General features: G+C 43.8%; 1 protein-coding gene across 1 annotated transcript in view; it reads right to left on the reverse strand.

The window, feature by feature from the left end:
• The window catches only part of FAT1 (FAT atypical cadherin 1), a 106505-nt gene that overhangs the window by 20667 nt on the left and 72672 nt on the right, over positions 1-13166 (reverse strand). The window contains exons 10-13 of the mRNA XM_052661434.1: positions 3819-7886; positions 3073-3269; positions 2216-2369; positions 1163-1396 (exon numbers count right to left, since the gene is read on the reverse strand). Of these exons, the coding sequence (XP_052517394.1) occupies positions 1163-1396; positions 2216-2369; positions 3073-3269; positions 3819-7886 (4653 nt within the window). The remainder of the gene's footprint in view (positions 1-1162; positions 1397-2215; positions 2370-3072; positions 3270-3818; positions 7887-13166) is intronic.

Genomic DNA, 13166 nt, shown 5'->3' on the forward strand with positions numbered 1-13166 from the left:
TACTTAAAAATATGTATACCTACGACTATTTCATATTGATGTTTGACAGAGAACAACAAAATCTGTAAAGCGATTACTCTTCAATTAAAAAATAAATTTAAAAAAATACATGTAGCATACATATGAAAAGGGAAAATGCTAATATATATTATTTAAAAATTCTTGTTGACTAAGATCTTAAAAATGTAACTTTTAAATGAAAGATTCACTGAGTTAAAACAAATAAAATTTCATAGTCATCTGACTTTTTTTTAAGACCACATTATATAGGAACTTATGTTCTAAAAACCCAGATCTTTCCAATTAAAATAAATAAATTTATATTAAAAAAATAAAAAAATAAAAAAATAAAAAAAACCCCAGATCTTTAAAAATAAAGCCTACTTATTACTTAGCTTCAGTGACAAACATTTATTTGAAAATTAATATATTTGATAGTCTAACTCCTCAGTATAGGAATGACTGAAGAATTACTTCTATTCTCTGCTATCAAAATGCTATGAATATATATCCTAGAGTCTTACTTTCTCCAAAAAACACTTGAAAGGTCTGTAAAACTAAAACATATTGTTTGCTTCTGTTACGTTCCTATGATACTAAATCTCTTTGTCACAAATGCTTTATTCACCAAAAAATAACCCTTTATCAATTAATTCAATGGGATATAAAAATCAGTTATCACAGGCTAGAATTTTAGAGGCATCACAGTAAGTTCATTGTGCACAATTTTGAGATTCTGAATATTCATTAAAAATGAGTTCCTTATTCTGAAGATTTCACTCAATTTTTAATGCCAACACATTTTTTTAAGTTTTTTTGGACCAGTTTTAAAGTCTTTACTGAATCTGTTACAATACAGCTTATGTTTTGGTTTTTTGGCCACTAGGCGTATGGGATCTTAGCTTCCCAAACAGGAATCTAACCTACACGCCATATACTGGCAGAAGTCTTAACCACTGGGCCACCGAGGAAATCCCAATGCTAACACAACAGTGAGTTACTCAACATGCATCAGGCTGGGTACGTGAAAGGGGATGAATGTGTTTTAAAACAGCCCCTCAGGCCACAGTCTGAAGACAAGAGCATCTTCCGGGCTATAGTCTGAAGACGAGTGCGTCTTCCCGGCCACAGTCTGAAGTCAAGAGCGTCTTCCGAGCTATACCTGCATCCGCGTCCGTGGCCTGCACTCTGGTCAGGAGTGTGCCCGGCTCTGTGTTTTCAAACACGGTGATGGTGTAGGGATCAGCAGAGAACTCAGGGGCATTATCATTCACGTCCTCCAACGTGAGCACAATGCTAGCTTGGCAGAACCTTCCCCCTCCATCGGTGGCCTTGACGAGAAGATGGTAAGTTGCTTGCTCCTCGCGATCAAGGGGGGCTGATGTTTTCAGTTCCCCTAAAAACAAACAAATACCCAGGGGCTCACTTGAAACTGAAGATGTAACTGCTAGCAGACATCCTTCTTCCTCTTACATTTATAAAATCTGAATAATGGCCTTCCTTTGGAGAATAATTTTGTTGGTGACAGAGTCAACAGCTGGGGGAGCCCTCTGAGTTGGAGGTTGTCAAACCCTGCTAGGGGCCAGCTCTAAGCCATAAAGATCGCCAGGCTGGGGTCTCTTGTATTGTATACAACGTCAAAAAGCAGAAGAGTTGTCAATTTACCAAGTTCAAGGTATTTTTTTAACTGACTCAAAAATTAGATTCAAATGTCCGTAATTAATTTGGGGGCAAGCTTAATAGAAGACTGTTACTTGATCCCCAATTTTAACAAAATACAAATTCAAAGAGAAATACAATCCTAGAGCTTTAAAGACAGGTAAAATATCATTAATCATTTTAATGAATATGCTGAATTATAAATTTATAGTCACAAGTTCAATAAAACAAACTATATGGAAAGTTGATAAAGCAGAAAGCTTGATATACTTTAACTACTGAGTTGTTTTCCTTTTTTAAAGAAGGTGATATAAAAAACTTATAAATGTTAAATCCTTGATTCAAGTAGGTGATATTGCTGCTGTTCATTTTTTATCTCACTGTAAATTTTACAGAGTTAATTGTTGCTTACCTTTCTAAAAGATGCCATTTTTGTAGTAGGAGAGTAAAATTTACAAGAACAAAATATAATTTCAAACTATCTGTGTGATCCAAAACCACCTGAATATGTGACTGTGTTGAAACAGAATCTGTTTTGCCCAAATTCCACCTTTACCTGTGTCTGGATTTAGTTTGAATTTTTCTGCACCTGGACCAAATAATGTGTAAGTAATTTCAGCGTTGGAACGGATATCTGCATCTGTCGCAGAGACCTGCATGATCAGCTTCCCAGGAAAGGCGTCTTCTGGAATCGTGTCAGAATATAAAGTCTACAAAGATTGTAAACAATACCGTTAACTTAGAACATTGAAAGTTAACATGACTGTCAAGGGAGGAACAGAAATCACTTAACTGGGGTCACAGAACACATGGGAAACGAATAAAAAATCCAAGGGGTCTGCAGAACTATTTTTCTTACAAAAGAGGAGTCAGGTCACAGCTAACAACCCCATATGTGGAACTACAGCTCTTCCTTGGTACCCACGTTGTCCTCGTGTTAAAAACTATGGGCTCCGCAGGGGCAGAAGCCACACCCTGCACCTCTGGGTTCCTCTAGCGTGTGCAAAAGCAAGGGCTCTAAATACAGTCTGCCGGAGCAGAAGAGAGCTGTGTATCAAGAACTCCTGGCCTAATATCCCCCCCTCCATAACCTCACCCCCAGAGGAAGGGAATCCCTTCAGGAAAATGTAACAGAGCATGTTTAGAGTTAACATACAACTGTAATCCTGTCCATAATTCACAGTATTTTTGAATGATGTTTTCAAGCTTTTTAAACATAGCCCAAAAGTACTTCTGAAACTACTCCAACTCTGGCTCCATCAACCACATCCCGACTTAAACACTGAGAACTTACAACGTGGAAGACATCTGAATTACTCCACGTGCAGCAGCACCATGTGACTGCCCGACGGAAGGGTTTAAGAAAGAAATCTGAAATCATAATATATGACCTTGAAGACAGGAGGAGCCTACCTTTTCACAGACGGGGCTGTTGTCATTTGCATCAAGGACTTTGACTTCAACTATAGCTTTGGATGAGAAGGTCCCATCGGTTGCTGTGATGGTCAGAAGGTAATTGTCCCTTTCCTCTCTATCTAGGGGTTTCTTCACATAGACCTTCCATTCATTCTGTATATTTTCAATAGCGAACTGCCCCAAAGGATCCCCGCCTATGCAATCAAAGGAAGGAGATGACAGTCAAATTTGTTGAAATTGAAAAAAAAGAGGAATAAGTAGTAGGAGAAACAAACGGTACAAAAGATGTATAATTTAAAAGTTAGTTTTTAAAAAATAATTCCATTTACATTTGTTTTATTGGCTTTACCGTTTACTAAGCTCCCCCAAGCCTCAACAAAACCAAAAAACAAAGCCAGCAGCGCTAAAATGTGTATCTGAACACAGCACTAAGCCAAACAGGATTTCAAGACTATCAGTAACACTTCCGCCTACACTGCAACTGTATTTTTTAAATTGTAATATCTTTTTTATATACTATGTATAAAGTTCAACAGAATGAATCATAAAAGTCAAAATCTGACTAATGAAACAAGGACTAGCCTTGCTCAGGCAAAGAACTTGAAATACGGCTTAAGAGACTGTTACTTTATACTTATTTTAAACATACTACAATCGGATCTTTAACTCTCAACTGCCATAAAAGAATGTATCTTAGAATCCATGCTTCTGAAACCACTCGATGTGGTTTCATCAAGTGTTACCTGTTATGTAGTATGTAACTTGTCTGTTGATCTCCTCAGAATCAGCATCTGTGGTGCTCAGGATGGCAATCACGCCCCCAGGAGGGTCGTCTTCACTCACGGTCCCTTTGTAGATCTCGGCCGTGAACCGCGGGGGGCTGTCGTTGACATCAGTGACCGTGACATCCACAATGGCTGTGGAGGAGAGCTGAACCTTCTCACCGTGATCTGACGCAACCACCTTGATCTGGTAGCTGTCTCTCTTCTCGTGGTCCAGTTCCCGCAGCGTGGTGATCCAGCCCGTTTCCATGTTAATGGCAAAGGATTCGATGACGTCCACGCTTTGCGACTGATCTAGATTATACATGACCTGGCCGTTGCTTCCTGAATCCAGGTCAGATGCCCTGATCTGAATGACTCTGCTCCCTGCTGGCAGGTTTTCAACAATAAAGGCCTCGTATGGACTAGACTCCAAGACAGGGCTGTTATCGTTGGCGTCCTTCACCTGGATGCTAACGTCGACAGAAGCTACCAGCTCGTAGTCACCGTGAGAGCACCTGGCAAGCACGGAAAACTGGAACCACTTCGTGGTCTCATGGTCAAGACTCTTCTCTAGTTTCAGCCTCCCACTCTGCCTGTCGATCACAAAGAACTCATCTCTGTTGCTCTCGGGGGTATTCCCTTTAACCAGGCTGTAAAGGACAGTACCACTGTGTTCTGCTCGAATGAGGTCTATTTCGGTTCCGATGGGCACGTCTTCAGAAACTGTATAGGTGTAAAATGGCTCTGAAAACCTGGGAAGCCGCATTTCTGGTGGGAGCACTTTAACACAGACGGGAACAACCGATTCTCTTTGTGGGGACCCGTTGTCCACAGCTCTGACGAAGAAAGTGAAGACCTCGTTCTCCAAGCCGATTAAACTTTCCTTCGTAGTAATTACGCCGGACGCTCTGTTGATTTCCAAATTCTCTTTAACACTTTCAGAATCTGCTTCAATGGCATAGGTGATGTCGGCGTTGGAGCCCTCGTCGGCGTCACTGGCGAGGACTTTGATGACTGACGTCCCTTTGGGAACGTTGGACCCGATGTTCACCTCAAACTTGGTTGCTCGAAACTGCGGGGCATTGTCATTGTCGTCTGTGAGGATGACATTAATGGTGCAGAAGGCAACCTTGCCTCCAGCGTCCTTGGCCATGAAACGAATGGGGATTACTTTCTCTGCTGGGGTTTCTCGATCAAGCTTTTCTAAAGTAAAGATCTGCCCCCTCTCGTTTGTGTAAAACCGGTCTTTGGCGAAGTCATTGACAATGTGGTAGGTAACGTGACCATAAATACCCGAATCCCTATCAGCTGCTTTGACCTCGGTCACCAGAGTGTGCACGGGAGCGTTTTCAGCGAGCTCCACTTCATACTCATTCTGAAGAAACACAGGACTGTGCAAATTGCCTCCAATCACGGTCACATGAACCTGAGCAGAACTCCTAAAAACTCCATCCGATGCAGACACTTGGAGGGTGTAGGATGGCTTCAATGCGTGCCGGCGCAGGTTTGAGAGTGTGATGATCCCTGTCTTGCCGTCGATGACAAAATTCTTATGGTCGTTGCCAGACAGGATGGAATATTCCAACTTGTCTGTGTCTGAACTGTCTGCATCACAGGCCCTTACACAGGTCACAAAATGCCCGTGGGCAGCATGCTCACTAATTCTGGCCTCGTAAAGCTGCTGGTCGAACAGGGGAGGGTGATCGTTGAGGTCGGTGACGTCCACTGTGACGACCACATCGCTGCTCAGAGGGGGCATGCCGCCGTCAACAGCCCTCACGGAAATCTGGTGCTGCCGGAACTGCTCATAGTCCAGAGTCCTGACCAGCGAGATGAGGCCAGTGCCGCTGTCTATGTGAAAATGATCGTGGCTCTTGCTGTGATTCCCCACCATGTGGTAGGAAATCCCTCTGTTTGGTTCCGAGTCGGCATCTGTTGCTCTGACTTGAACCACAGACGTCCCAATTACAGATGCCTCGGACAGGGTGGCGGCATACGACTGCTGGGCAAACACGGGAGGGTTGTCGTTGATGTCCTCCACAATGATGTCCACAAAGACCTCAGCGTGAGCACCGGTCAAGGAGTCCGTGGCTCGGATGCTCAGTTTATATGCTGGGTGGGACTCGAAGTCCAGGGGCGCCACGACACTGATAACTCCGGTGTTGAAGTTAACGGTGAACTGGCTGAAAGGATCGCCCTCGGTGATGCTGTAGTGCACTTTCAGGCCCTCCGGACTGTTGGCCTGTACGTGGACAACGGGGCTGTGCATCTGTGCGCTCTCTGGGATCTCAGCACTGTAGAAAGGCTTTTCGAACACGGGCATGGCTTTGTTCATCACGGTGATGGGGACAATGACCTCGGTGGAGAAAGCTGGATCTCCTCCATCTCTGGCAACCACTGTGACGAGATACTCTTTATTCAAGGTGTCGGGTTCAAATGGCTTTTTCAGTAAGATCTCCCCAGAGGATCCAATCTGAAAGTGTTCGTGGCGCTCCTTGAGGGAGTAATGAACCTCCCCGTTTCGGCCGCTGTCCCTGTCGACAGCGGTCACGTGGCGGATAACCTGGCCCACGGCGGCATCCACTTTCACCAGGGCGTAGTAAGGGAGGTTGACAAACACCGGGGCATTATCGTTCTGGTCCTCGATGACGACCTTCACGATGACGTGGGCCACGGCTGGAGGCTTCCGCTCCCGCGTGACTTCCACCACCACGTCAAAGGCCTCCTGCTGCTCGCGATCGAACGGTATGCCGGTAGTCGACAGAACTCCAGACGTGCGGCTGATTCTGAACCTGGGATCTGGGTTGAGGACGTGGTAAAACAGGGGCTCATTGATTGGATTCCCAAGGGCAGTTATGACAGCTAGCGTCCTGGCTTCAGTGGAATTCTCTTTCACTACGGCAGAGTAGAAATCCTGAGTAAATTTCAGCTGGCTCTCCTTACTTTCTTTCACGTTAATTTTGACGGCCGCGAAGCTTGCAAATCTGCCATCGGACGCTCTGACGGTTAGCTCATAGCGGCTCCTCAGCTGAGTCGTGTTCTGTACAGTTATGGTTCCAGTCTTGCGGTCCATTGAGAACTTGTCCCCAATGTTGCCTTCAGTGATGGAGTACATTAACTGTGAGAATGCACTTGAATCGGCATCAGTGGCATTTACCGTGACGACCTTGACTCCTCTGTAGGTTGGCAGCAAAAGAGATGCTTCGTATAATGATGCGGAGAACACAGGAGGGCAGTCATTAATGTCAATGACGTGTATAGTCACATTGGCTGCATATTCAGCAAATAAACGTGGTGTTCCCATGTCATGAACTTGAACAGTAAAGTGAAATGTGCTTGTTTCTTCGTAGTCCAAACTTAGGACGGTATGAATAGCACCCGTGCTAGAATCAATGGTAAAGTATTTGTGTACGGATGGTTCAACTATGTGATAAACAAGCAAGGCATTTGATTCTTTGTCAGCATCAGTGGCTCGAATAACTAATGGAACATTCCTGTCTGTGAGGACCACGCTGTTAATTGAAGCTGATTCACTAATGAGCCCTGTATACTCTGCTTGCATAAAAACTGGCAAGTTGTCATTTTCATCCAGCAAGTGCACCAAAACGGTTGCATTTGTAGACAAACCAGCCATGTTAGTTCCTTGTATTGTCAATGTATAGATGGGCAAGGTTTCAAAATCCAAAGCTTTCCGAGTGATGATACTTCCAGAGTGTGGATTAATATCAAAGGCATCGGCTACATTTCCATCCTTTATTTCATATACCACTGATGACTGGCTGTGGGCTGTAACCATTCCGACGAAACTCCCAACACCAACAGTTTCACTAATTTCAACAGAATATTCTTTTGATGTAAACTTGGGAGAGGCGTTGTCAGCAATGGTCACAAAGACCCGCACAGGAGTGATTTCACTCATTGGTGGGTCGCCTTTATCTGTAGCTTTCACCATTAAGTCATATGCCACTTGGTTACTGCGATCTAATTCTCTGGCAGTTTTTATGGAGCCCAAGATGGGGTCGATCGTAAAAGAATTTCCAATGTTTCCTGGGAGGAGACGGAGAGAGGCATGTTGAGAGAAAAATACAAGGACCGACCAACATTCGAAGGGAACGGGCTTCATTCAACTTGTATCATTTCTCAATGCGTTTCATTTTTATCCACCGAAACTAAGGCAAACTTTTCCAAGTTTTGTCTATAAATTATCAAAACAAAAACAAAAACAAAACCAAAAAAACAGAATCTATATCACTCTGCAACTAAAGCTAAACCTCTCTGGTTGAACCAGGAATGTGTTGTGGGAAAAGCTGATTCTCCTTCATAAAGCAGTGAAGTTAATCATTTCTGAGAGTCCCTCAAACCCCCTGTGGAATGTACTCATTGCTTGCAAATTCTCCAGAATCTTATAAAGGGAAGACTTCAATTAAATTCAACAAACTTCAATAGAGTTAGTCTTCATTTTAAACATTTGGGAACTGATGAAGAAGCCTATATGCAATCTGCCCCACTTCCCAGGTTTTGAAGATTTCAATAATATTCCCTCAATTTTTTTCAGGTCAATTTAATTTCTAGGTGAGTGTTTCTCAACCCAGAGGTGATTTCACCCAGAGGGATGTTCAGTCGTGTCTGGACATATTTGAGGTGACCACCACTTGTGGAGCGAGGGTGCTCCTACCATCCCACGGGTAGAGACCAGGGATGCTGCTAAATACCCTACAACACACAGGACAGCCTCACAACAAAGCATTTTTTGATCCAAAAATGTCAATAATGCTCGAACTGAAAATCCTAAGATAGTTTTACTTGCTTTCTTTAGACTTTTTACAGCTTCATTATCTACAATAGCTACACCCACAACTCCACGATATTCCGTGGTTTTGCATCACTGACTGAAACCTATCTGAGGACGCCAGTTTACTACGGTTACACAGTTTACTATCTTTTGGGGTAGATCATGGCAGTGTCAGGGTCCTCAGATTCGATTCATCCGCAAACCCTTTGTCCCTTTCCTGTTTTCTAAACAAAGAATCCAGAATCATTTGAGTCACAGAATTGAACTTATTTTCCCTAAACCAATTCTTACACTGACGCAAAACAAGGCTGACTTGCCACTTAACTGCTTTCTCAAACTCTTGCTTTCCTCTCGCTTTGCCATCGAGTGTGGCCCCTTCACGGAGCAGAAATACCCAGAGTGACTTGCCAACCAGGGGCTCCCAAGGCGGCACTCCCTTCCCCACATCATTACTAGTAAACACTTCCTCAGTGGCCTTCATTTCCTTCCTTTAATACATTTTCCAAAAATCCGTGATAGTTCTTCCTGAGGCCAGACCCAGTCTGGTTTTCATTAAGTCTGCCTGGCTCTGCGTCCAGGCCCCGGGGCCGTGTCCTGACCTGCAGCAGGACCGAGGCCCGGAACGACTCCAGGCCACGAGGCGCTGAGCTGAAGCCTGGCTGCGAATGGGGTCACATTGCCTCTGCCAGGCCTCGCAGACACTAATTTCCGGCCTGTCTGTATTTACGAGAGCCAGTGACCCTGGATCCTCTCTCGCTGTGTTTCAGGCACTCATCGGAATTTCGAGGCCCTTTCTCAGCTACCTGTGCGTCTTCCTGCGTCCACAGCTGTGGCTGGGTGGCTGCCTGGCCCGAGACAGGGAATAGTGAAAACCTTGGACAACCATCTGCATCCCGCCCTTTACTCTCCTGTGTCTGTACTGATAAAGCAGCTGACCGACCATATTTTATATTCATCCATCTATATGCATTTCTCTTGGAGAAGGAAATGGCAACCCACTCCAGGTACTCTTGCCTGGAGAATCCCAGGGACGGCGGAGCCTGGTGGGCTGCCGTCTATGGGATCGCACAGAGTCGGACACGACTGAAGTGACTTAGCAGCAGCAGCAGCAGCATATGCATTTCTCTTATTTTGTACAGTGAAAGCTTCAAATACATAAGGCCTTACTTGCAGGAATGAATGCATTCTATCTGCACCAAGAGGCTCCTCAAGCAGGTAAACACATCCTCAGTGGGTTTGGGGGGCGTCCTCTCCTGGAAAAGCCTTCCCCCAGCTATTCTCACTGCCTCTCCATGCCCCTGTTCATTCGTTCACTCTCTCAGGCTCTGCCCAAATGCCTCCTTCTTGGAGAACATGATGGTGAGGCGTCCCTGACTGTCCCACTCATCATGGCTGTTCTCTCCCGCTACCCTGGCCTTTTTCTACAGCACGTCGTACTGCCACTTTGTTCTTATCTGTTCTCCCCCTGGAATGTCGGCTCCACTTCAGCAGGGCTTGTCTTATTCGTTGTTTTATCACCTCTGCCTAGAAGAATACCTGATACTTAGGAGACACTCCACAAATATTTGTTGAATGAAACAACTTTTAGACATGTATGAAAAACAAATTAATTACCAAACAGGTTGATTGGCAGGTTAGAAAAAATTAATACATTCATTAGATACTATATTTCTATTTAGGGTTTCCCAGGTGGTACAGTGGTAAAGAATCTGCCTGCCAGTGCAAGAGATACAGGAGACTTGGACTCGATCCCTGGCTGGGGAAGATTCCCTGGAGGAGGGCATGGCAACCCACTCCAGTATTCTTGCCTGGAAAATCCCATGGACAGAGGAGCCTGGTGGGCTGCAGCCCACAGGGTTGCAAAGAGTCAGACATAACTGAGTGACTGAACATGCATATATATCTATTTGGTTTTCTTTTCCTCACTGATACTATACTTCAATCACTGCCAACAACCATTTATTACAGGCAGCACCTCATTTAAAAGAACTAACAAAACGAATGTGTAAGGACTAACTGGAAATCTGTGATAAAAGTTTTCATCAGCCATGTGAAATTCAGAAACACCCTTTACTACGTGTATTATTTTTACTTTGATAATGACAACTCTGAGCTTGTCAATGATAACAAGGTTAAACAGGAACACACTGGTTAGTTAATATATGGATCCTACCCATACACATACTACAGCAGAAACCATCAGATTTGCAGATGGGAAAGTAATGTCATGTTTACGTGGAAAAACCCCGAGGGCTGCTGAGTGGCTAAAATGCGTCTTGGTCTGATTGAGTAACAGCCACGTTCACCCAATACTGAAACACACAGATGGCATTTGTGAACAAATTAACAGGGCAGTGACCAACGTCTGTACTAGTTTGGGGCCTCAGTCATTCACATTAGGGGAGATTATCGCTGATTTCTGAAGTTTTAATTTGTTCCTTCTATATGAACGAGGCAGTTATCCGGACAAAAACGCAAATGTGTGAGTGTCAGCTGTGGCTGTATCATATATACCTGCACCCCAAAAGGCAGGTCAGAGAGCTGTATTAGGACCTGCCTCTTTCCACAGACACGCTGTGGGTATCCACTGCCAGACAGCACAGCAAGCTCTGTGAAGTTGCAACTGCAATGACGTTTAACCTAAGTTTGGGGAAGAAAACCAATTCTAGTCAATACATATTTTTACTGAGTGTCTTCTATTTCCAGATGTTACAACAGTTTCGAAGACACAATCATCTACTTTAAAAAAATAAATAAAACACGATAGCTCAGAGTATGGCACAGATGTATCTCTAAACACATAACTCTTTCTGAAAATATTCTTCAGTGACTTCCTTATTCCCTAAGACTTGTCATCAGACCAAACTTTTTGCTCAATAAATTGCTGCTAATTAAACCGGCAATGTTAGGGCCAGAATTTATAGCTACTCTTCTGAGCTTTAGTAAATGACAAGTCAGGAGCAGGTGAGTATGAGTACACTGTTGAACGAAGGCTGTGTGACCATTTTATAGTTCCTTCTAGTCAACAAATTTACAGACATATAATTCCATCGCATTTTTGTGGCAGTCATTTCCTAAAAATCAAATGGAATAGTATGATTTTTACATTACCAAATCTATGAAATTATCTTTTTTAAGTCCAAATTTTATATCCGAATAGGCCCCTTGTATTGTCTGGTTTCTGAGTGGAGACACAGTTCCATTCCTGGAATACCAGATTACTAATCCCATCAATCATTACAGGCATTTAAAGAATTCTCATGCCTTCAGTCAGGCACCGACAATCATATTTTAAACACCCAGTTGTTGAAAATTATGTGAAAGCTAAGGGAAAGTTTAGCATTTTCTCCTACACAAACCCAGTGAGTTTGTCTAGGAGAAAATAATTTTATTGAAGTGCTCAGGCATGCACAAATGGAATGCACTGCTTTTTTTAATGGTTAAATTTCTGAACCAGTGGAAAAATCATCTTTATTCAAGTCACTAACTACACTACAATACATTTCAACACTGCAACCTCAGAGAGTATATAAGGTTTCATTAGAAAGAAATGGCCTAAATTTGGTCATTTTCAGGGAAAATATGAAACTTCAAATATATTAAGAAATAAAAATCGTTTAACCACATAGAATACAGTGATTAAACACTGTTTTTTAAAAAGTGCTCTCCATTTGCTCAGCTTTGGATTATGTGATCTAGAATTAGTTATACCCCTATCAATTCTAAATGCCTAAAAAGATATATAATTCCTAAATATGCAGAGGTATGGATTATTTTTTAAAAAATCAGGTTAACGGGATGATCTCAGTATTCTAAAATCACCATAGGGAAAGAATGGAAGAGAGTATGAGCCTTGTACTAACAATGGCAGAGAGAGATGGGAAATTGGAAGCTGCTTTCTCCATATTTAAGCACTAGTATTAATGCTAATACTCATAGTATTTGGCATCAGTCGGGCAAGTCCTGGAGCAAGGTAACTTCTGGCTGGATAAATCACATGCTCTAAACAGACCCCGGCTTCATTGGGGCAGAACTCGTTTGCAAGAACATGCATCTGTGGACTGATGGTAGCCCCTACCTGCCAAGCACAAGCGTGAATGCTCCTAGCAGGGCACCTGGCACATAAAACGACAGTCCAGATGAAGACACGCAGGACTGGAGAGCAGCGGCAAAGCACAGATGAGCGTGCCACTCTGCCGCCACCACCGCTGCTGCTCTAAGGAATCGGCAGCAGGCCTCTGGTGCCGTGCCAGGTGCTAAGTCACGTACGTCGTGTCCGACTCCTTGTGATCCCAGGCTCCTCTGTCCATGGGCTTCTCCAGGCAACAATACTGGAGTGGGCCGCCATTCACACCTGGAGCTGTCTAGGCCCACAGTTCCAGCTGGACTTCCCACGCTTGTTGTCTCCTGCCCGACTCCAGCAGGGCCCCAGCCTTGTCAACATTTCTTCAAGTCCTTGTCCCAACTCAAGGACCTACTGCAACCACCCTCTTCCATTAATGAAATGCATCTATGAAAGATGCATGGGCGTGACA

This window comes from Budorcas taxicolor, chromosome 24 (genome assembly GCF_023091745.1).
Source record: "Budorcas taxicolor isolate Tak-1 chromosome 24, Takin1.1, whole genome shotgun sequence".
In the NCBI taxonomy this organism is placed as follows: domain Eukaryota; kingdom Metazoa; phylum Chordata; class Mammalia; order Artiodactyla; family Bovidae; genus Budorcas; species Budorcas taxicolor.